Below are 22030 nucleotides of genomic sequence, written 5' to 3'. Positions count from 1 at the left end.
GGGATGCTGCTGTGCACATTTACCTGCCAAATGTAAATAATAAGGTGGCCCCCACCGGATCCCTTTCTTCCAATCGTTTTTCTCAGGTCCGCAAGCCGCCCAGCTACCCTGTCTCCAAATGTTCCTTTGCAAGCATCCAAAATATCAGTTATTCGACTCTTGACCCACTAAGCATCGGAGAAGAAACTTGGTGAGGGAGCCCCAAACCAATGAAGAAAAGAAGGGGTGGGGCCGCGAGGGCGTTGAATTTTCGGGAGGCTTATATTAAGCCGTTGGATCCGGCTGTTAACGATGCAGCTTTGAGGAGTTGCTCCCTTTTTTCGCAATAAAGACCTTTGACATAAGTGCTTCCCCAGCCGACAGCGTCCCATCTCTCTTAGGATCAGGGTCTTCGAGTCTCCACAAATGGCCGGCAATCGGGATTTCGCTAAGGAGCAGCTGAAGCGCTGGCAAGAGGAGCGGGGCTCGCAGGTACCGGCGGCGGTCTCCCCCCACCTCCCCTCCCCAATCCCGGCAGAGTCTGTCTTTCTGGCGCGCGTTTGCGTGCCGAGGAAAGTCTGTCGGAGCGCATCCGGGGAGAGGGCGGAGGAGATCAATCTGGAATAGCGTGATGTAGTACAGTATATTGTTCATGGAGCCGCAGAGAAGCGTGTGCTTTATTTTGTAATGGGACAACAGATAGCAGCAAAACGGAGTTGGAGATGTGTAAGATTTGATCTGGTTTGGATACTCTACATCTCTCTCTTTTTGCAAGATACAGTAAGCAGTGCGTTTCTTGCTTGTAAAATACAATACAACTAAAAATATCAAATAGATAAAGGTTGACTAAAGAGTAATTTATTTTCTTTTTTTCTTACTTTAATCCTTTTATTAGTTTTGTAAAGAGTTCAAAGGGACAAGCATGCAACCTGGCTCTGCTGGTTGGTCTGAGGATGAAATGGGAGAGCTTCACTGTAAAGGTGGCTGGTGGATTCATGGCATTTTCCACTTCTCCCCTTGCACTCTGTCCATCTTTTGGGTGATCCTATAGATGTATTCTCCTTAGTGTCCCCCACTCCCAGTTATTTCATTGTTTTATTTTATTGTTTAGAGTCCTTTCATTTTCTTCCTTTTTATTATTGTAACTTCCTAGAGTAGACCCGCAGTGAGACAGATGGCAAATTTCGATGATGATGATGATGATGATGATGATGATGATGATGATGATGATGATGATAATAATAATAATAATAATAATAATAATAATAATAATAATAATAATAATAATAATAATAATAATAATAATAATAATAATAGAATTGTTTATCTTTTATAAAAAGGCTTTTCAACATGATCTCCATAATCTTCACTTACAGTTTGTATAAAATTGTCTAATGTAGCTTATATTTTGGGACAAACGATTCTTAACTACACTTTTTATAATGACTTATTTCTATCAAGAAGGAAAATACTTTCTCAGCATCTGCCATATTCTGTCAAATACGGTATGTAATATTCGTGGTACCATCTTACAATAGAAAATGCAGGTCCTGGTACAATTCATCCACACCACATTTTTGAACCCTATTTCAAGAGAAATAAATTTATACTTGACCACTGGTATCTGTTGGATTGAAAGAAATATTTAAGAAGAATTAATATCAATCCAACAGATACCAGTGGGTCAGGTATAAATTGAAATCTGCCTAAATCCATATGCTTTATTCTGACTTGAAATATAATTTTCAATTTTAGCCATTAGAATAAATAGAACAGAACAGAACAGAATTCTTTATTGGCCAAGTGTGATTGGACACACAAGAAATTTGTCTTTGGTGCATATACTCCTAAGTGTATATAAAGAAAAATAAAATAGAATACATATATCAAGAAGCATGAGATACAACACTTAGTGATAGTCATAGGTTACTAATAAGCAATCAAATTATACTAGGAAACAAATAAAACAATATAAAATTTAAAGATACAAGCAACATGATTATTGTCATAAGTGGAAAGAGTTAGGTACTAGGAAAGAGATAGGTACTAGGAAGGAAGAGAATAATAATAGTAATACTCTTAGATAATTTGACAGTATTGTGGGGATTAGTTATTTAGCAGAGTGATGTTATTTAGGAAAAAACTGTCCTTGTGTCTAGTTCTTCTGGTGTGCGGTGGCCTATAGGGTCGTTTTGAGGGTAGAAGTTGAAACAATTTATGTCCAGGATGTCAGGGGTCTGTAGATATTTTCACAGCCCTCTTTTTGACTCATGCAGTATGTAGGTCGTCAATGGAAAGCAGGTTGGTAGCAGTTGTTTTTTCTGCAGTTCTAATTATCCATTGAAGTCTGTGTCTGTCTTGTTTGGTGCGGAGCCAAACCAGACAGTTATAGAGGCTCAGATGACAGACTCAATAATTCCTCTGTAGAACAGAATCTGCAGCTCTTGGGGCAGCTTGAGCTTTCTGAGTTGGTGCAGAAAGAACAATGAAGAAGCTGGGATAGAAGGAAGCAGTCTCAGGCAACTCAAAGTCATTTTCAGCATGCTTTTGAGAATCAAATTAAGATGAAGCAAACAATCTGTTTTCTGCCTTTGCTTAACTGGTAATTACTTTAATACAATGTAATAAACTACAAGAGAGCCAGTTTGGTATAGTGGTTAAAGCATCAGACTAGAAAATGGGAGAGTGTGAGTTCTAGTCTTGCCTTAGGTACAGAGCTGGATGGCCTTGGGCTAATTGCTCACTGAGCCTTAGGAATCAGGCAATGGCAAACTACTACTGAAAAATCCTGATCATGATCTGACATAATTGAATGGAAGAAACAAAACTCTGCACACATAAATACATCTAAGGAAAAGTCAACACTATGCTAGTCAATTTTGTTCTATTTTTCTTTTCTTTTTTATTAACCAGGAAGCTCAATTATTAAATAATGGGATCATTAATTATTTTAGGCTATTTTGATTGAAGATTCCAAAATAGAATGAAAAGCAATAAAGTTGATTTCTCTCTTTATCATTCAACTGCATTTGTTTACAGTGCAGTAAAATTAAAATTTATATTCCCTCCAGTGTCTTTTAAAGAAACTTTTTAAGATTTTGATATACAATTTAACAGACTTAACCAGGATACAAGCAGGTGATTTTTCAGCTTAAACATTATTAATGTTTTTATAATTCTAGCTAAATTGTACAAAAGATGGCTGTGTATCTCAGTGCATGATCTATCTTCAGTTTGTATGATAAGTTTCTTTTGCTGTTCTCTCCTTTGCTCCCTTCCTAGCCTGCAACCTATAAAGCAGATCTGAAGTGTATTCAACAAGTAGAGATTGGGAGGACTGTTCAATTCACCAGTTATCCTTTTAAATAGACGAAAACTATAGTCTAGGAAGTCATACAGTATTATTAAAGGGTTCAATTCAATTAAGATTCAATTTTTTAATTGGATGGAAGTGTTGCTTCCAGTAAAAGTACAGTATTTTTTTTAGAATGTAGAACTTACTAAGTGTGATTTCATTATGAAGATTATACATTGTGCTGAGATGCATTAATATGATTAACACTCTTGCCCTGCTTTCTCCCACTTAGCTACAGTATATTCTGTGATAAATGGTAGAAAAGGTGGATAGGCAACTTGAAGGGATTAATTCCATTTCTCATCTCTTATCAGAAAATCTGCCACAGAAACTCCTTTTGAAATACCAGGGAAAATGATCACAACAATCAGAGTAGGAGGGTGATATAAATGAAGAAAGCCTTCCCTATCTCTTTCTGCTGTTGCAATTGAATATGTATTGTCCCACATTTATACTTGGAATTCATCCTCTGTCTATTAGAGGAGATCATGAGATACAGACGATGTCACCAGTTTGACTTCAAATATACGGATAGTTCTTAGTTAACAACCATTCAGTAACCATTCAAATGAGGGCACTGAACAAGAGGTACTTATGACATTGTCAAAGTTACAGCCAGCATGCACATGTACATTATTTTGGCAACCAGCCCACACTTTTGATATTTATAGTTTCTGCAGTCATGTGGTTGCCATTTGTAACCTTCCCTGCCAACTTCCCACAAGCAAACTCAAATTAAATGGCAGAGAAAGTTGCAAGTTGCTTCGGTAAATTGTTTGTGCAATTGGCCTGCCCATGCTTTTGCAGCGGCATTGTAGTACCTCTCACACTGTTTTGCACCTGGCAGCAGCCACTCCTCATCCAGCCACTCCAACAACCTACATACCATCCCACACCCAGCAGCAACCATTCCCAGCCCTGCCATACTCATGCCATGCGAGAGAAATGCATATTCTCCCTCAGCTGGCAGCAAACAACCCTATCTCCCACTCCATGGCAGCCATTTACCTGTCCATTGGTTTGCTTGCAGGCCACCTGATATTTGGAACTTCCTGCCACCTTTGCCATTGACTTTGCTTGTTGGAGGCCAGTAGGAAGTTGTGATGACATCCTCGCTTAACAAGCTACATTCCTTGCATAACAACAGCAATGGAAAAGTGGATTTCCATCACTAACTGTCATATGATCCCATGCTTAATTACTATCTTGCTTAGCATCAGAAATTTCAGTCCAAGTTACCATTATTAAGCAAGGACTACCAGTATGGATGTTGTGTAACTGATCATACTCACAATAGCATGCTGATTACTGATTTTTCCAAGTAGCATCGACATCACGGTTTAATGAAAAATAAGCGTAAAAGGCTTTTGGAGATATGGTACATGACTTAATATGAAACTTGAGTTAATATTAATCAAATATTAAACTTGATTAATAGAATGAGTATTGCAGAATTGTATTCTGTTTAGTATCCGGGTGCCGTCCACTAAGCAGTGCCAAAGGGCGGCGCCCAGGAGTAGGGCCTTCTCTGTGATGGGCCCAGCCCTCTGGAATGACCTCCCCCCGGATATTAGGATTACCACCGACCTCCGCTCCTTCAGTTCAAAACTCAAGACCCACCTTTTTCAACTAGCAGGCCTGGCTCAACCATAGCTCCATTTTACTCCTCCTGGCAATTTTTAAACTTGTAATTTCCATTGGGGTTTTAATTTTAACTTATTTTAATATTTCTATGTTATTATAATGATTGTATTGTGTTTTATACCTCCTCCGTACAATGTGTAATTTTATAATATGTGTTTTTATTTATTGTACGCCGTCCCGAGTCCCTTTGTGGAGAGGGAGCGGCTAACAAATTTAATAAATAAATAAATAAATAAATAAATCTTGACACATGTATGGAATGAGCTATGAGAGATGAATTTTGTAATTAATCTTTTTGATTTATAAAAAATTGGCACTCAGAGTGCATACAATGAGTTTTTGATGGGCTTCAAAGTCCTGATATATTTAGCATTAAAGTAGCATGTTTTTGTTATAATTAAATAATATATTTTAAACAGAAAAGACAATTTAAATTTAAAATTGCACTGATATCTTAGTTGCAACTGAAATGACGAAGTGGTTGTGTCAGGGTTCCAAATAGCATCTAATATAAAATCAGAGTACGAGGCAAGACATTCCTCAAAGTTCCAATTTATGTTGGCATATCTGGGAAAACCAAATTTGAAAGCTTCCAGGTTTTCCCACCCAGTTGAAAGTTCAAGATCCTGCCCCAACACCCACAATTTCATCACATGGTCCAATCTTTCACTGCCACGAAAACAGATTCCTCCCATCCAGATCTGGGCAGGAGCAGAGTCAAAGTTGACCTTGACTTTCAGAGAAGAATGATGTTATGGCTACACATCACCCAGCTCCACACAATCCTTCCTCCCAGTTTCCCATCATAGAAAGTGTGGCAGGCCTGAAGTCCAAAAAGAAAAGATGGCTTGCAGGTCTGACAGATTGCAAGTAAATTAAATTCATTCTCATTGGGCTATTTCTCTGCAGTATAAATGCACATTAAGATTTGCAATCACCATTCAACCCTATTTAATTTAATTATGAGATTCCATTGCATGAGGAAGAGCTTGTAAATCATATAGATAAAAAAAATCACAAACATGGTAAAATAAGAAGTTGATATTCAAGGTGTGACTGGTTGCCTGCAGCATAGACCTTTTATAAAGGTCTTTTTAAAAATACTGGCAATTTAAATGGGTGTATTAACAATGCTATCATGTGGGTTGATATAATTAAAAACATCATTATGGTTTATCTTATACCACTCCAAAGGTATTTTGCAAGCCGTTGAATTAAATATGCTCGTCATGTTCACAAATCAAATCCTGCCTTAATAAATTAATATACATCTTTTATTCTTGGGCTCCTCTCTAAATACTTCATTCCAACTTTATATAAGTGAACAAAGCAACTAAGAAACCCAATGGCAAGATTTCAGCACTTCCTTAATATAAAAAATAGCCACGGTGAAGAATAATGTCTATTATTTTATTGCCTTTTTTGTTTTAGGGGTTACTGGTACGAACAATTGTGTGTATTCTAGGATGATGATTTCACTGCAGATACTTCGAAGAAATAAATAAAAGTTAAAACATTTATCAAGCATTTTGCAATGTTGGAATATTCCTGTTTTGTACAGTCTGGAAATGAAACTGCTCTAAAATCCAGAATTGGATAAATGCATTAATACAAATTTAGTAACTAGGGTCTGGACAAAATTGATTTTATTAGATTTGTTGTTTCATTGTAGAAAAGTGCTGTCTTATAAGCACAGAATAAATAAAATTACTATTGTTACATTATATTATTGTTACATTATATTATTGTTACATTTAACATTTTTAAACTTAATTAAATTTGAAGGTAGTTAATTTGATTACTACCTTCATTTATATGCTATGGTTATTTCACTTAATTTTCATATTTAAGAATTACAATGTAATGACAGGTCTTAATAATTTCTGATATTGTGTGGTACCCTGGGGCCACCCTGGAATATGATTTAATGGCTTTCTTATTCATGGAGCACAGCAGTAAAAAACAGATTTATCAAGACTTTTGGAAGTGTGGGAATATTTTCTGTTTTATGAGGTCTCATGATGAAACTTCCCTGAAGCATGCAGCTAGACAAAACTGGGATATATCATCCCAGAAACTTGTGCATGGTTATTTTATTAATGTCAAAAAATTCTCAAGTTGTTGTCACTAAACAAAAATAAAATATCACTTAAACTGGTATCTGTCTCTGGATCTCCATTTTAAAAAAAAACCACTACTTTAGTTTCTTGCTTAAAGTTACCCAGGGTGCTTTGTCCATGTTATTTCTGAACTGAATACGTTTTTGAATAATTCCTTGAGATAAAAAAGTAGATCCCAATTTGTAAGTAATTCCCTAAAGGATTTCATTGGCATGATCCTGTTTCTTATCTTTCGTTTTGAGTGGGATGCACTGGGTGATCTTGTTTGACACAATGGTTTAAATACCTAGATAAATCAGCAGTTGCTAAATGCCACCCTAGTCAACCATGAATCACCGAGGATGCATGAATGATCAAAGATATGAAACCAAATACAGAATTCTCATTTGAAATTCCATAATGTTATTTTTTAAGGCAAGAGTCAAACCTAGATTGAAGTATTGGCTTTTGAGTGAAGTGCTGGGGGCACATTCAAAAATATAACACATGAAATCATCTAGGAAGATAATTTAATGACTTGTTTACATGTGTAGCAAAGTCCTAAGATTTGTCAAGCATTTGGAACTGGGGGAATATTTTTTTGCTTAATGAGAGCTGGGGATGAAACAGCCTGAAATGTACAACTGAATGCATTGAACCCATAGTGATTCTCTGTGTACATATTCCTTGATGTATAGGTAGTCCTCAACTTATGAGCACAATTGAGCCCAAAATTTTCATTCCTAAGTGAACAGTTGTTAGGTGAGTTTTGCCCCATTTTATGACCTTTCTTGCCACAATTGTTAAGAGAATCACTGCAGTTGTCAATTTAATATCATAATTGTTAAGTGAATCTGGCTTCTCCATTTGGCTTATTGGAAGATTGCAAAAGGTGATCATATGTCCCCAAAGATTCTGCAACCGTCGTAAGATGGTCCCCAAGATGCTGCAACCATCCTAATATGAGCCAGTTGTAGTTTGAATTTTGATTGCATGACCATGGGGATGCTGCAACATCCGTAAATGTGAAAAATGGTCATAAGTCATTTTTTTCAATGCCGTTGTAACTTCAAACGATGGAATGGTTTGAAGTGGCGGACTACCTGTACCTTAATTAAGTTGCTACATGCATGTTAATCCACCTTCTAAGGGACTCTTAAGTCTTTTGAATGTTTCACAAAAATTTTAAAAATAGCGAAGACTTCTTTTCAAAGCATGAGAAAACATTAGGAAAATTCGTCTTCCATCCTGCTTTATTTTTCTGCATGCAGGTCTCAAGCCATATGACGCTCTATCAAGTGGCCTTTAGCTAATTCAGAGCTCTTTTGAGTGTAGTAGTTGTTCTGTGATGAGTGATTCTGTGATGAGTGATAGCCACGTGCAATAGTTTTCATCCAAAGCAGAAAGGTAATTATTTAAGTTCAGGAAACATTGCAAGAGATGGTAACAAGATGCAACCCGTCACTGCCTTATAGCCATGTCCTTTAAACATCTTACTGAGCCTGAATAGCACCTATGCAAGCAGAAAACTATGCGGTTCCATTAGGAGAAATATTTCCTAGTGACATGGAAATCTAACACCCTTGGGCTGAAAACCTTTATTATGAAATGCTTTTGAAGAAGTTGTCTTTCTTAGAATTGCGGTTATTTCATTTGCTGACTTTAAAATCTCAGAGGAACTTTTTGATGTCAGCATAGCTTAATTTCAAGAATAGCCTTTTCTTTTTAAAGATCCTTTTATTGTTTTAAAATAACAGGTTAAAAAACCTCACAAATATAAAAATGCCTGCATTGCCAAAAAAAGAAAAAAATCTAAACTTTAGAAAGAAAAGAAAAGAAAAACACAGTAACAACAAAAAGGGTATATATATCATTTTATATGTAAATAATTGCAACTCTATATTAATATATCTATGTATTATCTAATGTAATTAGTCAAGTAGATATATATTTATAATACATTTATATAATTATCATTTTCACCTATTTATGTAAATGAGTTCCATATCTCATTATGAAATGCATTTGTTTGTCCATACAGAGTCTACATATGTATGAAATAGGCTCCTAAGTGGCAAGTTCAATCAGGTCTTCAATTTATTATTGTAAAGAACCATACATTTATTTTTTCAATGCTGCAACCCCAGTCTTTTGAATGTAACCAGAGATTCCATTTACATTAGAAGAGAAAATTGGTAGCTCAGGTTTAAAATGAGGAGTCCTTTCTGACCCGAAAACCAGCTGGCTGGTGGGAGGCATGCACACATGCCCAGGGGAGCTGAGCTGGGACGACGGCTCACCTCCCCACAGAGTTGGCTGTGCATGCCACCAGTGGAATGCGTGCCATAGGTTCGCCATCACTGGAATAAACTCTCAGTGCTTTCAAACTCTATCCTGGCTCATGATTCCTGCAATGGACACTTCTGTGTTTTACCGCTAGCTGTCTTTAAAATTAAAATGATATTTTATTGGATTCATAGCTAATCTCTTAATTCATATTATAAAATAATTATATCTCAATTTTTTCTGAAACTACAGAATGCAAATTTCCTCAGATTTGTCTGTCAACGTAATCTCGGATTGTTGTCAAGTTACCTTTAAAAAGTTGTGGATGCTTTTGTTGTTATAACTGTGATTCTTGTTTTGAACCTAGGAAGCTGATTCCTTAACCACAGGAGCCGGAATCCCAGTGGGAGACAAGAAGAATGTCCTGACCGTTGGTCCAAGAGGCCCACTCCTGGCTCAGGATGTGGTTTTCACGGATGAGTTGGCACACTTTGACCGAGAAAGGATTCCTGAGAGAGTTGTCCATGCCAAAGGAGCTGGTTAGTCTTTGAATTTGCATTGTGTCTGTGCCTCTTATGCTTTTAATCAATCTATTCAGGAATCTTTTTTTTATTCTATCATGTTTACACAAGTAGTTGTTGACTTAATAGCAGTGACTGTTCCAAGTTACAACAGCACTGAAAATTAGTGACTTCTGACCAGTTTTCACACTTACGATTGTAGCATCCCCATGGTCATGTGATCAAAATTCAGAGACTTGGCAATTGACTCGTATTTATGACAGTTGCAGTGTCCTGGGGTCATGTAATCCCCTTTTGTGACTTTCTAACAAGCAAAGTCAAGGAGGAAGCCAGATTCACTTAACAACAGTTTGTCTGATTTAGCAACTCTCATGATTCACTTAACAATTGGGGCAAGAAAGATCATAAAATGGGTTCAACTCACAAATGTTTCACTTAAGCAACAGAAAGTTTTGGCTCAATTGTGGTCATAAGTTGAGTATGTACAGTAGTCTGAGAGGCAACCAATGATAATTAGCTATTGCAATATTAATTTTTCCTACTGATTTTCTTCATTAGAATTTGAATTATCTATCCATTTGTGAGAGTTTAAAGTTATGTTTTTATCTTAACTTTATTTATCTTTGCTGGTTGTATGTTGCTGATAGATACAATTTAATAACATTTAACATTTTTTCTTTAAAAGTTTGAAACATTAAAATTGTGGTTAATTAATTGTATTAATTGTATGGCTCATAGACTTGTGAATAGAAGTAACCAGAAAATATTAGAATCCGATCAACCCTCTTTAATGTTGGAGAATGAGATCTTTTTATAATTTTTTTCACTTTGTTCTGTAATACTACATTATTCATAAATCATGATTTATTCTGCTGAATCCTTGCTTAATTGTATCATATGCAATAAGCTTTTATTAACCTACCATAGTTTACTTGTCAACTTTCAGTTGACTCATAATATTTTCTGAGATTTTTAAAAAGAAAACCCAGAAATATTGTATTGACCAGAGGAAGAATTCTTTGCATTTGTTGCTCCAGAAATGTATTTATGATTCAAAGGTTTATATTGAGCTAAGCATAATATCACTATGCATATTTAATATTTACTGATAATTTAGGTTCTGTTTTTTATTGCATGTAATACACCCTTTCTACATACAGATCTAATCAAGAATGCTATGCTATAAGTAGAAATATTTAGGAATTACTATTGCTCAGTCTATAAAAACCATTTGTGTGCAATGGCTAAGGATCCAATAATTGTTTCATTTGCTTTACGTTAATGTCAGGGGAGAAACAAGAAAAAAAATAGTGAAAGTTGATATCTTTCTTTTTTTAAGAATCCTTTGTTAGAATCCTTTGTTGAATCAGACACTCATTAACAGGAGATGCTTTATTTCTAGTAATTTCTCCCTGCCCCAAATCACAAAAATGTGTACATGTAAGCCCCTGATATTCATGTTTCTTCTACCGTAGGTGATATTCTTTCCAAATCTATGGACTTTGGAATAATCTTTAGCATAATTAGCATAAAATGTGTACTTATAAGCTGCTGATTATAATGAAAACATTATCTTCTGTTTCATCTACCATAACTGATATTCTTTGCAAATCTATGAACTTTGGAACAATCTTTTTAAAATTGTAATAAACTAATCCCTTTTAATTTTTCAGGAGCATTTGGCTTTTTTGAAGTGACTCATGATATCACCAAATTCTGCAAGGCAAAGGTATTTGAGCACATAGGCAAAAGAACTCCAATGGTTATTCGATTTTCAACTGTTGGTAAGGATCTTGCAGACTTTCAGTGCATCTAATTTATTTTCTTCATATATAAAGGAGTTTCACTGTGTGTGTGTGTAAAACACATTTATTTCAGTGGATGTTTATATGCTGTTTTCAATTGATACTAGTCAATGTCATTTAATAAATAACATCTTCAATATGAAATTTTGATTCTGTATATTTTCTTAATTTTTAATAGAATCTTATTAAATAGGTTATTACAGGAAAGGATCAACACATGTATAGCCTTGAGCAAGTTTTAGTAATACCCAAAATATAGGTATATTATTTCTCTAAAGAATGTTTATGTCTGCATGTATCTGAAAGAATAATGACATATAATTTATAACATTATTTGACAGTTTGATTAAAACAGCTGTTTTTTAAAATTTGTATTGTCTTGTTTTGTTAGATGTTTTTAATTGTTTTAATTTAGTATTATATTTTCTAAACTGTCCAGAGTCTGCTGAGTGGGCATCTCCAATACATTTAAAGAATGAAACCAAGGTGTAAATTTCATGAATATTTCATGTGCTTTTTCTGCATTTAGTCAGTGAACGTATTTTGTAAATTATTTGTGTTTAAAAGATCATTTATAAGTAATGTTTATTAAGTCACACCTTCCTAGCCTCCTGCTATCCCTCTGAACTTTAAATTACTTCTGTGCAATTCTGCTTCTGCTCTTTATCTCTTAAATGTCAACTTTCTGGATTATAGATTCCACAGTAAATAAATAAATTGGCAATGTCGTTCAAGGTACTAGATTATGAACATAGGATTTAATCAGAGGGTGTGTTTTTTTTTAGCTGGAGAATCAGGCTCAGCTGACACAGTGCGTGATCCCCGAGGCTTTGCAATGAAGTTCTACACTGAAGATGGAAATTGGGATCTTGTAGGGAACAACACTCCCATCTTCTTCATTAGAGATCCAATAATGGTAAATTGGAACATTATTGATATTTATGATTTATGGGACCTTAAAAAGTAAAGAAAAAGAAGATTGTGTTAGAAGAGCAATATCTTCTAACAAGGGTCTTCTATGCCATTTGAATGCGTATAGTAATAAAAATAAATATTCTATCTCAAATGTTTCAATTGCAAACCACTAATTTAATGGACCTGAAATTAACTCTATAAATAAATATTCCTGACTTGGATTATTTCCCATGTACTGTAGGTTTCTCTTGATCATTGTTCCACATTTAACATTTTATTAAAATGGGATGGCACTAAAGGTTTTGCAAGAAATTCAGCTTGCAAAACTGAATATTATCGTCTAAATATTTGCAAATAATATCAGGATAACATAATCCTCTGAGAGGGAAAAAAACTTGGCAAAAACAAAAATCATGCTATCTGAAATTCTAAGTAAATAATATGCTTTTAATCAGGTTTCTGCCATAATAAGCGTGGTCGTTGTTTTGGAACTTGCCATTATAGTTTCTTCCGGACACCTAGAACTCATTGACACTGTATTGCAAACTGCCAACAGTTCTCTATTGCAGCGAGCATAAATCAGATCAAGCAAGCAATACATCTTATTGAACAGGGCTGCATTATTGTACCTTATTGCGTTGCCTCTCCACTTGGAATTGAACAATACTAGCAGGACTTTTAGTTCCTGAGCAGAGAGACACGGTTATGCTGCCTGCACTGCTCCTCCCAAGGCCTCCCCCACAACCCTATCCTCCTTGTCTACTGTGCTACCTCTCTGCTCTGTGGCTATAAATTATCTGGGCTTAAAATCCTGCTTGAATTTTGGGTTGGATCTTTTTCAGTGAGCCCTCAGAAACGAGAGGAAGTCCTCTTGTCTGTGGGGGCTGGCTATAAACATTCCATGCTGCAAATGCTCCATGCTGAAATCTTTGCATTTCAAGATATAATTTTTTCAGCCAGTCCCAAGAAAATAAAGGAAGTTATTTTGGCAGCTAGCGGCAGTGGCTTGCAACCTTCTCTACTAGCTTTCCCACTGTCATTCTGGGGAAGCTGACAGGGAACACTGCAAATGGCGATCATATGATGTAGGGCAACCAACCATAAGTACAAACATATCACTATCAAGATTATGGGGGCACCACAACAATCACGAGTGGTAACCCCTTTGTTCAGTGAACTTATAATTTTGAATGGTCACTATGCAAATGGTTGTTAAGCAAGGACTACCTGTAGCTTTTGTAGGTATGTGGTGGCTCAGTGGCTAAGATGCTGAGCTTGTCGATCAGAAAAGCTGGCAGTTCAGCAGTTCAAATCCCTAGCACCATGGAACAGAGTGAGATCCTGTTACTTATTCTAGCTTCTGCCAACCTAGCAGTTTGAAAGCATGTAAAAATGCAAGCAGAAAACTAGGAGCCACCTTTGGTGAGAAGGTAACAGCGTTCCGTGTGCCTTCGGCGTTTAGTCATGCCGACCACATGACCACAGAAATATCTTCGGACAGCGTTGGTTCTTTGGCTTTGAAATGGAGATGAGCACCACTCCCTAGAGTCAGGAATAACTAGCATATATGTGTGAGAAGAACCTTTACCCGTAGACTTAAATTTAAGTGTATAGCATTTTAATTCTTTGTTCTTGTACTCTGTTAGTTTCCATCTTTTATTCATACTCAAAAGAGGAATCCACAGACACATCTGAAAGACCCAAACATGGCATGGGACTTCTGGAGTCTTCGCCCTGAATCTTTGCACCAGGTAAGATTTTACCCCCTTTTAGTCTGTTTCATTTAAGCCATCTATTCTTCAACTTGAGCTCAGAGAAAATGACAGAGACTAGGACAGTGGTGGGCAACCTTTTTTTTCAACTGAGCCAAATCTCGCCAAAACCACGATTGAAATTTATTTGGAGAGCCGCATTTTTAAAACCGAAAATACATAGGATGGTACACTGTTTTTAGTTTCAATAAGTTTTTATTGAGAATATTCTGCATGCAAGTATCCACATAGGTCGGGTGGATACAAATAACACAACTAATAAAACAAAAACTTTAGAACGATATTATTTATCGATAACGTTAAATTCCGTAAAATTTGCCTTACAATGTAGAGAAAATTACATCCTGACAATGACTGACAAAGTCACAACCACTAATGTGAACATTGGCCTTGCATTTCCTTGGATAGTTTGAGTAAGTCAGGTTTGTATGTTGTTGTTTTTAATTTCATCTCTCTCTCCCACTTTCTTTCTTTTTTTCTTTTTCTTTCTCTCTCTCTCTCTGGCTCTTTGACTCTCTCTCCCTCCCTCCCTCTCTGTCTCCCTCTGTCATTTTCTCTGGGTGTCTATCTGTCTGTCACTCTCTCTGTATCTCTCTCTCTCTCTCCTCCTTCCCCCATCTCTGTCACTCTGTGTGTGTGTGTGTGTGTGTCTGTCTGTCTCTCACTCACTGTGTGTGTGTGTGTGTGTGTGTCTGTCTCTGTCTCTCCCTCTGTCTCTCTCCCCTCCCTCCCTCTCTCTCTGTCACTCTGTGTATGTGGGTGTGTCTGTCTCTCACTCATTCACTTAATCACTCACTCTGTGTGTGTGTCTCTCTCTGTCTGTCTATCTTTCTCTCCCTCCCTCCCCCTCTCTGTCTCTGTGTGTGTGTGTGTGTGTGTGTCTGTCTGTCTGTCAGTCTCTCTCTGATTCCCTCCCTCACTCCCTCTCTCTGTTCCTCTGTCTGTCTGTCTGTCTCATTCACACACACACACACACACACACACACACACACACACACACTGTGGTCACCTTGTTGAGTGTTCCAAGTGTTTCAAATGTGATTGGAACACTCAACAAGGTGACCACAGTGTGTGTGTGTGTGTGTGAATGAGACAGACAGACAGAGAGAGGAACAGAGAGAGGGAGTGAGGGAGGGAATCAGAGAGAGACTGACAGAGACGAATCAGAGACGTACTTTTAACTACCTGGCAGCGGCGTTTTGCCTTGGGGGGCTCCTCAGAACTTCCCAAGACTTCGGAGGGAAGTTTACAGCCCTCCCTCGGAACGCTTCGGAGGGAAGCTTCTGCAAAAGCCTGGGCGATTGACAACAAGTCTCCCAGGCTGTAATTTTCCGAGCTGTGCGCACGGGCCTGTTTTCCACGGTATGGAGCAGCGGCGAGATTCTGCGTGGCGAGCGATGATTCCAGGGGCCATCCGGGAAGATGAGGAACGCGAGGGGGGACCCTGCCCCCCCACTGATGGCCCCCAGAATCATCGCTCGCCGCGCAGAATCTCGCCGCTGCTCCACGCCGTGGAAAACAGGCGCGCGCGTACAGCTCGGCAAATTACAGCCTGGGAGACTTGTCACTCGCCCGGGCTTTTGCAGAAGCTTCCCTCCGAAGCCCGAGAGGAGGGAGGGGTGCGGGCGCCCGGCACACAGAAGAGCCGCATTAAAATGTGTAAAGAGCCGCATTTGGTTCGTGAGCCGCGGCTTGCTGACCACTGGACTAGGAGATACAAAGTAAAGACTTGATTCTTATTATGTTGCTATATTAAATTACATTTTTTCATCATAGAAAAATTTCTCAAGAGAGAATAGAACTTGGTTTAGTTTCTTTGGCATCTTCATTTTTTAAGATAAAAGCCAAAAAGTTACAATAAGCCATTTCTTGTTCCACTTCCACTCCTACAAATATGAAGGGAAGGAGAGAAAGATAGGGTAGTGTCTAGAATTTCTTGAAATTAATATGTCTTTGCCAGTAGAAATATGAATATAGAAATATGCATACAATGTGTATAAAAGCCATAAATTATGGTGAAGAACAATGTTTTTTATTTATCTGTTGTTACCTTATATTTGCAAAATCAATAAAAATTTCATAACATACAAAAAGCAACTAAAAAGATTTTTAAAAAAATAATGCTAGCTGAGTCTAAGACTATTTTTTTTAAAGAAAAACTCAAGACTGCTTTCAAAGCTTGCTTTATATATAAAGAAGAAACTATCCATCTTTCCCCATGGAAAGATTTGCAGAATCTGTGTTGCAATTATATGGTTGTAGTTAGAATGTTTAATTATGAGAATAAAATAGCAATAGCAATTAGACTTATACTTCTCCATAGTGTTTTACAACATTCTCTGAGCATTTTACAAATGTCAGCATATTGTCCCAACAACCTGGATCCTCCTTTTACTACATACTACAGTCAGGATCGAACGTCTGGCTATGGGCAGAGTTAACCTGCAATACTGTATTCTAACCTGTATTCTAACCACTGTGTTACCATACAGCAGTGCTTCTCAATTATTTTCTGTCATGCCCCCCCTAGGAAGAAGAAAACATTTCGCGCCCCCTGCGCAACTGTAAATAGTATCATTTGTCTATAAAATTGTCATAAGTACACCTCTGCATAACACTGTATCCTTATTAACGTATAAGAGAATAAAAAAAGAAAGAAATGTGGATCAATTTACAACAAAGAATAGCTTTATTAACTGTAGCAGAAAAGATTTAAAGGAGCACAGGATTTAAAGGAACACAATATTAAAAAAAAACTTTAACCTGCAAACCAAAAATATATAAAATAATTTGAGCTGAGCCCCCCTTTACGGAGCCTCGCGCCCCCCCTGGGGGACCCGCCCCACTATTTGAGAAGCACTGCCATACAGTGTTAGAATGCAGTATTGCAGTAATAAATGCTCAGTAACATAAGCTAGTAATTGAAATACTGTGTGAGTTTCACACAGGCAACTCCAATTCTTTTAATTCCAGGCTGGAAAATAATTTGGGATGTTCTGAGACAGCATTAGATTTATTGGGAAGATATTGGAGATATTTTTATTTGATTGTTGTTGTTGTTAGTTGCAAATTCATGACCGACCCATCACGACCCCATAGACAACATTCCTCCAGGCCTTCCTGTCCTCTATCATCCCCCGCTGTCCATTTAAGCCCATGCCAACTGCTTCAATGACTCCATCTAGCCACCTTATTCTCTGTTATCCCCTTCTTCTTTTGCCCTCAACCGTGAGTCCTTCCTTCTCATTAGGTGGCCAAAGTATTTGAGTTTAATCTTCAGGATCTGGCCTTCTAAAGAGCAGTCAGGGTTGATCTCATCTATGACTGACTGGTTTGATCACCTTGCAGTCCAAGGGACTTGTAGGAGTCTTCTCCAGCACCATAGTTCAAAGGCCTCAATTCTTTTCCTATTCTTTTTATTTGGTTAATTCCTAAATTAAGTTTAACCATTTGTTGCACATAGTCCAGAGATGTTCCTTAGAAATTGTTCTTCAATTGTAGATATATTACTTATTTATTGTGTAGCTCTTTCTCCTACAACAATTTACCAAAAGAACAGTATAAATACAAAGGCAGTACAAATACATCAAATAAAATTATCACGACAAAACCAGCCATTTTTAAAATCAGTAATTACAGAAATTAAAATGATGGTTTGTTTTAAGAAAAAGAAGACTGAAAAACAGTGGTATTAGAAACACTGTTGGTCTTCTTCTGAGTAGCTATTCCATAAATACTTTCCATGAAGTGAAGTGGTATATCTTCAATTGATTTCTATAAAAAGCTTGCAACTGAACACTCCTCAGGAGTAAGGACCATGTTTTGTATTTATTTTAGTTTTTAAATCTCACCTTTATTATTTTTAAAAAATACCTCAAGGTGGCAAACATACCAAATACTCCTCCCTCCTATTTTCCCCACAACAAAGGCCCTTGTTTTCCATTGCTTCTTTCCTAGGGCTGAGAAATAGTGACTGGCTCACTGTTCTAGCAGTACCTTATGCCAGGGGTGTCCAAACTTGGGAACTTTAAGACTTGTGGACTTCAACTCCCAGAATTCCCCAGCCAGCCAGAATTCCCCAGGGGAATTCTGGGAGTTGAAGTCCACAAGTCTTAAAGTTCCCAAGTTTGGACACCGCTGCCTTATGCACAAAGCCAGCTAGGTAACCTTGGGCCAGTCACTATTTCTCAGCCCTAGGAAAGAAGCAATGGCAAACAAGGGCTGCTGTTGTGGGGAAAATAGGAGGGAGGACTTTTGGAATGTTTGCCACCTTGAGGTATTTTTACAAATAATAAAGATGGTCCTTACTCCTGAGGAGTGCTCAGTTGCAAGCTTTTTATAGAAATCAATTAAAGATATACCACTTCACTTCATACCTGTTTTTAAAGCAACCGGCCAATTGCACACACGTGCACAGCATGTGGTGCCTGCGCGAGCTCCGACAAGCAGCTGGGTGTAACAGGGGTGGTGGACTGTGCATGTGTGTGCAGTGCCCACACACATGCACACTCCACCGCCCCTCTGCACAAACAGGACGTGCGGCCCCTGTGAGCAGCGTACCGGTAGCGACAGGGAAAGGAACCCACCACTGTTCTAGCTGTACCTTATGCACAAAGCCACCTGTGAGCGTTTGTGCAATTGGGGGTTGCTTTAAAAACAGGGATGGAACACGAGCAGGCGGGTGGGCTAAACAAGCCACCGTACCGGTATGCTGTCAGCTGCTCCCAGCTAGTACTGGTATGGCCATACTGGGCCGTACCAGGCGGAACCCACCACTGGGCTAGAACTCACACTCTCCTGCTTTCTAAGTCTAGAACTCACATTCTCCTGGTAACTTAATATTATACCACACTGGATCTGTGTGTAACATTTGCTTAACAGTGTATATGATTGTTCCTTCCCTTAATACAGGGGTGTCCAAACTTGGGAACTTTAAGACTTGTGGAGTTGAAGTCCACAAGTCTTAAAGTTCCCAAGTTTGGACACCCCTGCCTTAATATGTTGCTAACTGGCTCAGACACCATTTTTCGTCTGAAACATGAGTGTATGAAAGGAAGCATTCTCTACACGGAGCCTAATGGTTCTTATTTCTTGAATGAATGTTCTAAAACTGCAATATGGCATTATAGATATTGAGTAGGGCTGGATGAGAATAGGCAAGAAATACAATTGGAATATACTTTTGTGTGGAAGGAGACAGCTATTCAATGGAATCTGGCCTCTGTGTTCTCATTAAAGATGGCTATGTACGTTGTTTTGGCTCATGTAGGTATCAATCCTGTTCAGTGATCGTGGCATTCCAGATGGGCACCGTCACATGAATGGCTATGGGTCACATACTTTTAAGCTGGTCAATGCATATGGCAATGCGGTGTACTGCAAATTTCATGTAAAGGTAATTATGGCCTACTGTTACTATTTTCTCTTCTATGTTGAGCCATCAAAAGTCTGTCCCTGACTCCGCCTTCTGATAACATATCTTATTTCTTTCTATCTATATTGACTATGCACTAAATTGCTAGGCAAAGCCACTTGCATTCATATCAGTTCCTATTTTTAATTAATAACAATATTACTTTTAGCAAAAATCGTCTATTTTCCTTCATAACGTTAGAAAAATTTACTCCTTCCACCTGTAATACTGTTTTCCCTGAATATAATTTCACAATATATCCTCGGGCCTAGATTTGTTTCTTGTATAGCAGCTTTATAAACATTCTCTTACAGCACATTTACATTTTTAATGCAGATTGCTCTCACTGGGTTTAGGGCATGATTTTTAAAATAATAATCTTGTAGTCCCTTAATTCGGGCTCCGTCTGGGTGACTGGATGGAGCTGAGCATTTACTGACTAGATGCCCTTCCTTACCCCTACATGGAGTTGTCAGCAGATATTTTTTCTTTATATGCTGAGAGAGAGACATCTGCCATTACCCAGGATTGAACTCCCAACATTCCGAGTGGGGAGGGTGAGAGAAGACTCTCACCACTAAGCCATCATGTCGTTTGTGATGACCTAGTGCTGTGGTGGCGAACCTATGGCACACGTTCCCAAAGTGACATGTGAAGCCATGTCGCCTGGCACATGCGGCTTTGCCTGCTTGTCTTCCAGGTTTCTGGCGTACATGCGTACAGGGTGATCAGCTGTCCTTCACATGTACGGCAGTGCCAAAAACCAGTGTGTGCATGCGCGCTGGTCAGCTGATTGTCGGGTATGCATGTGCGCCAGAACCCAGAAGTTCAGTTTTTCTGGAGCATGACCCCTTTGTACACGTGGCAGTGCTGAAAACCAGGCTGCACATGCACGCCATCCAGCTGATCGTTGGGCATGCATGCGCGCTAAACCCGAAAGTTCAACTTTTCTGGAGTGCACCCCAGTGAGCATGTGCATGCGCGTGCGATGTTCCCACATGAAGGTTCGCCATCACTGACCTAGTGGGTAACAGGATATATTAAGATTAACTATTTCTATATTTAGTCCTTATTAGTAGCTAATTTTACTCCTTCCATCCATAGTACCGTACATATAATTTCACAATATATATTTGTAGATAGATTTATAATTACATTTAGTAACTTTTGATAACAAATTATTAATTAACATAGTATTTCAATATTTTTAGACTGATCAAGGAATTAAAAACCTTCCTGTCAAAGACGCAGAAAGACTGGCTTCTGAAGACCCAGATTATGGCCTGCGTGATCTTTACAATGCAATTGCTAATGGAAACTTCCCCTCTTGGACTTTCCACATTCAAGTTATGACATTTGAACAAGCTGAGAAGTTTCCATTTAATCCTTTTGATGTAACAAAGGTGAGTATATTTTTGTGACCTTTTCACCAGTGTACAGCACAGAGTAGAAAAGGTAGATTTCTACATCTTGCAAACTCAAGCTGGAACATCTTGATCATATATTCTAGGTTTGGCCTCACAAAGATTATCCTCTCATTCCTGTGGGAAAAGTTGTCTTAAACCAAAATCCCGTCAATTATTTTGCTGAAGTGGAACAATTGGCCTTTGACCCAAGCAACATGCCTCCAGGAATTGAACCTAGCCCTGATAAAATGTTACAGGTAACCAGAATAGATTTTCCTTCCCTATTCATTGCATTGTGGGACTAGGCAAGCCAGCCTCTCAATCAGATAACTTTTGCAATAATGAAAACATGTTAACCTCAGTCTGTTTGGTATTAGAATTTTTTCTTTGTCCCACGCTTTTCAATTTTTTGGTGTGTTGGGGTTTTTTGTTTTCGCCTCTGAATATTAAAACAATTGGTAAAAAGAATACCATTCGTTATTTGCATCTTAAGCTCTGGCAGAGGTTGACACAAGGAAGTTGTTTGGTTATAAGACCCCCCCTTCTAAATATAGTCAATGAATTGAAAGATTGTAAGTTTGTTATTTGATTACATCACTAATTTGAGGACTTCTTAGATTATAAATTACTTAAGAAAGAAAAGAAAGAGTCTGAGGGATACTAAAGAAAGCATGAAAGACATTGTTCTAATTTTGTTGCCACTTTCTGCTATATTTTACAGAGACCTTTGATCTGAATCTACAGGTTCGTTTCTGGGCCATGTTCTTGGGTCCTCTGAAATCCAGACTTGTCCCTCCTGTGGAGTAGACCAGCAATAGTCTTTCAAAAGCAGTGA

The 22030-nt window shown here is 37.9% G+C and overlaps 1 protein-coding gene across 1 annotated transcript in view; it reads left to right on the top strand.

Moving 5' to 3' along the window:
• Positions 1-353: 353 nt before the first annotated feature.
• Positions 354-22030, top strand: part of CAT (catalase) — a 31736-nt gene continuing 10059 nt past the window's right edge. Inside the window, exons 1-8 of the mRNA XM_081971536.1 lie at positions 354-471; positions 9731-9902; positions 11558-11668; positions 12475-12605; positions 14251-14355; positions 19646-19771; positions 21001-21192; positions 21300-21452. Coding sequence (XP_081827662.1) covers positions 406-471; positions 9731-9902; positions 11558-11668; positions 12475-12605; positions 14251-14355; positions 19646-19771; positions 21001-21192; positions 21300-21452 — 1056 coding nt within the window. The 5' untranslated portion in view covers positions 354-405. The remainder of the gene's footprint in view (positions 472-9730; positions 9903-11557; positions 11669-12474; positions 12606-14250; positions 14356-19645; positions 19772-21000; positions 21193-21299; positions 21453-22030) is intronic.

This window comes from Natrix helvetica, assembly GCF_964273705.1.
Source record: "Natrix helvetica genome assembly, chromosome: 1".
NCBI lineage: Eukaryota > Metazoa > Chordata > Lepidosauria > Squamata > Natricidae > Natrix > Natrix helvetica.
Note: the sequence above shows the minus strand (reverse complement) of the source record. Positions and strands in the feature narration are given on the sequence as shown.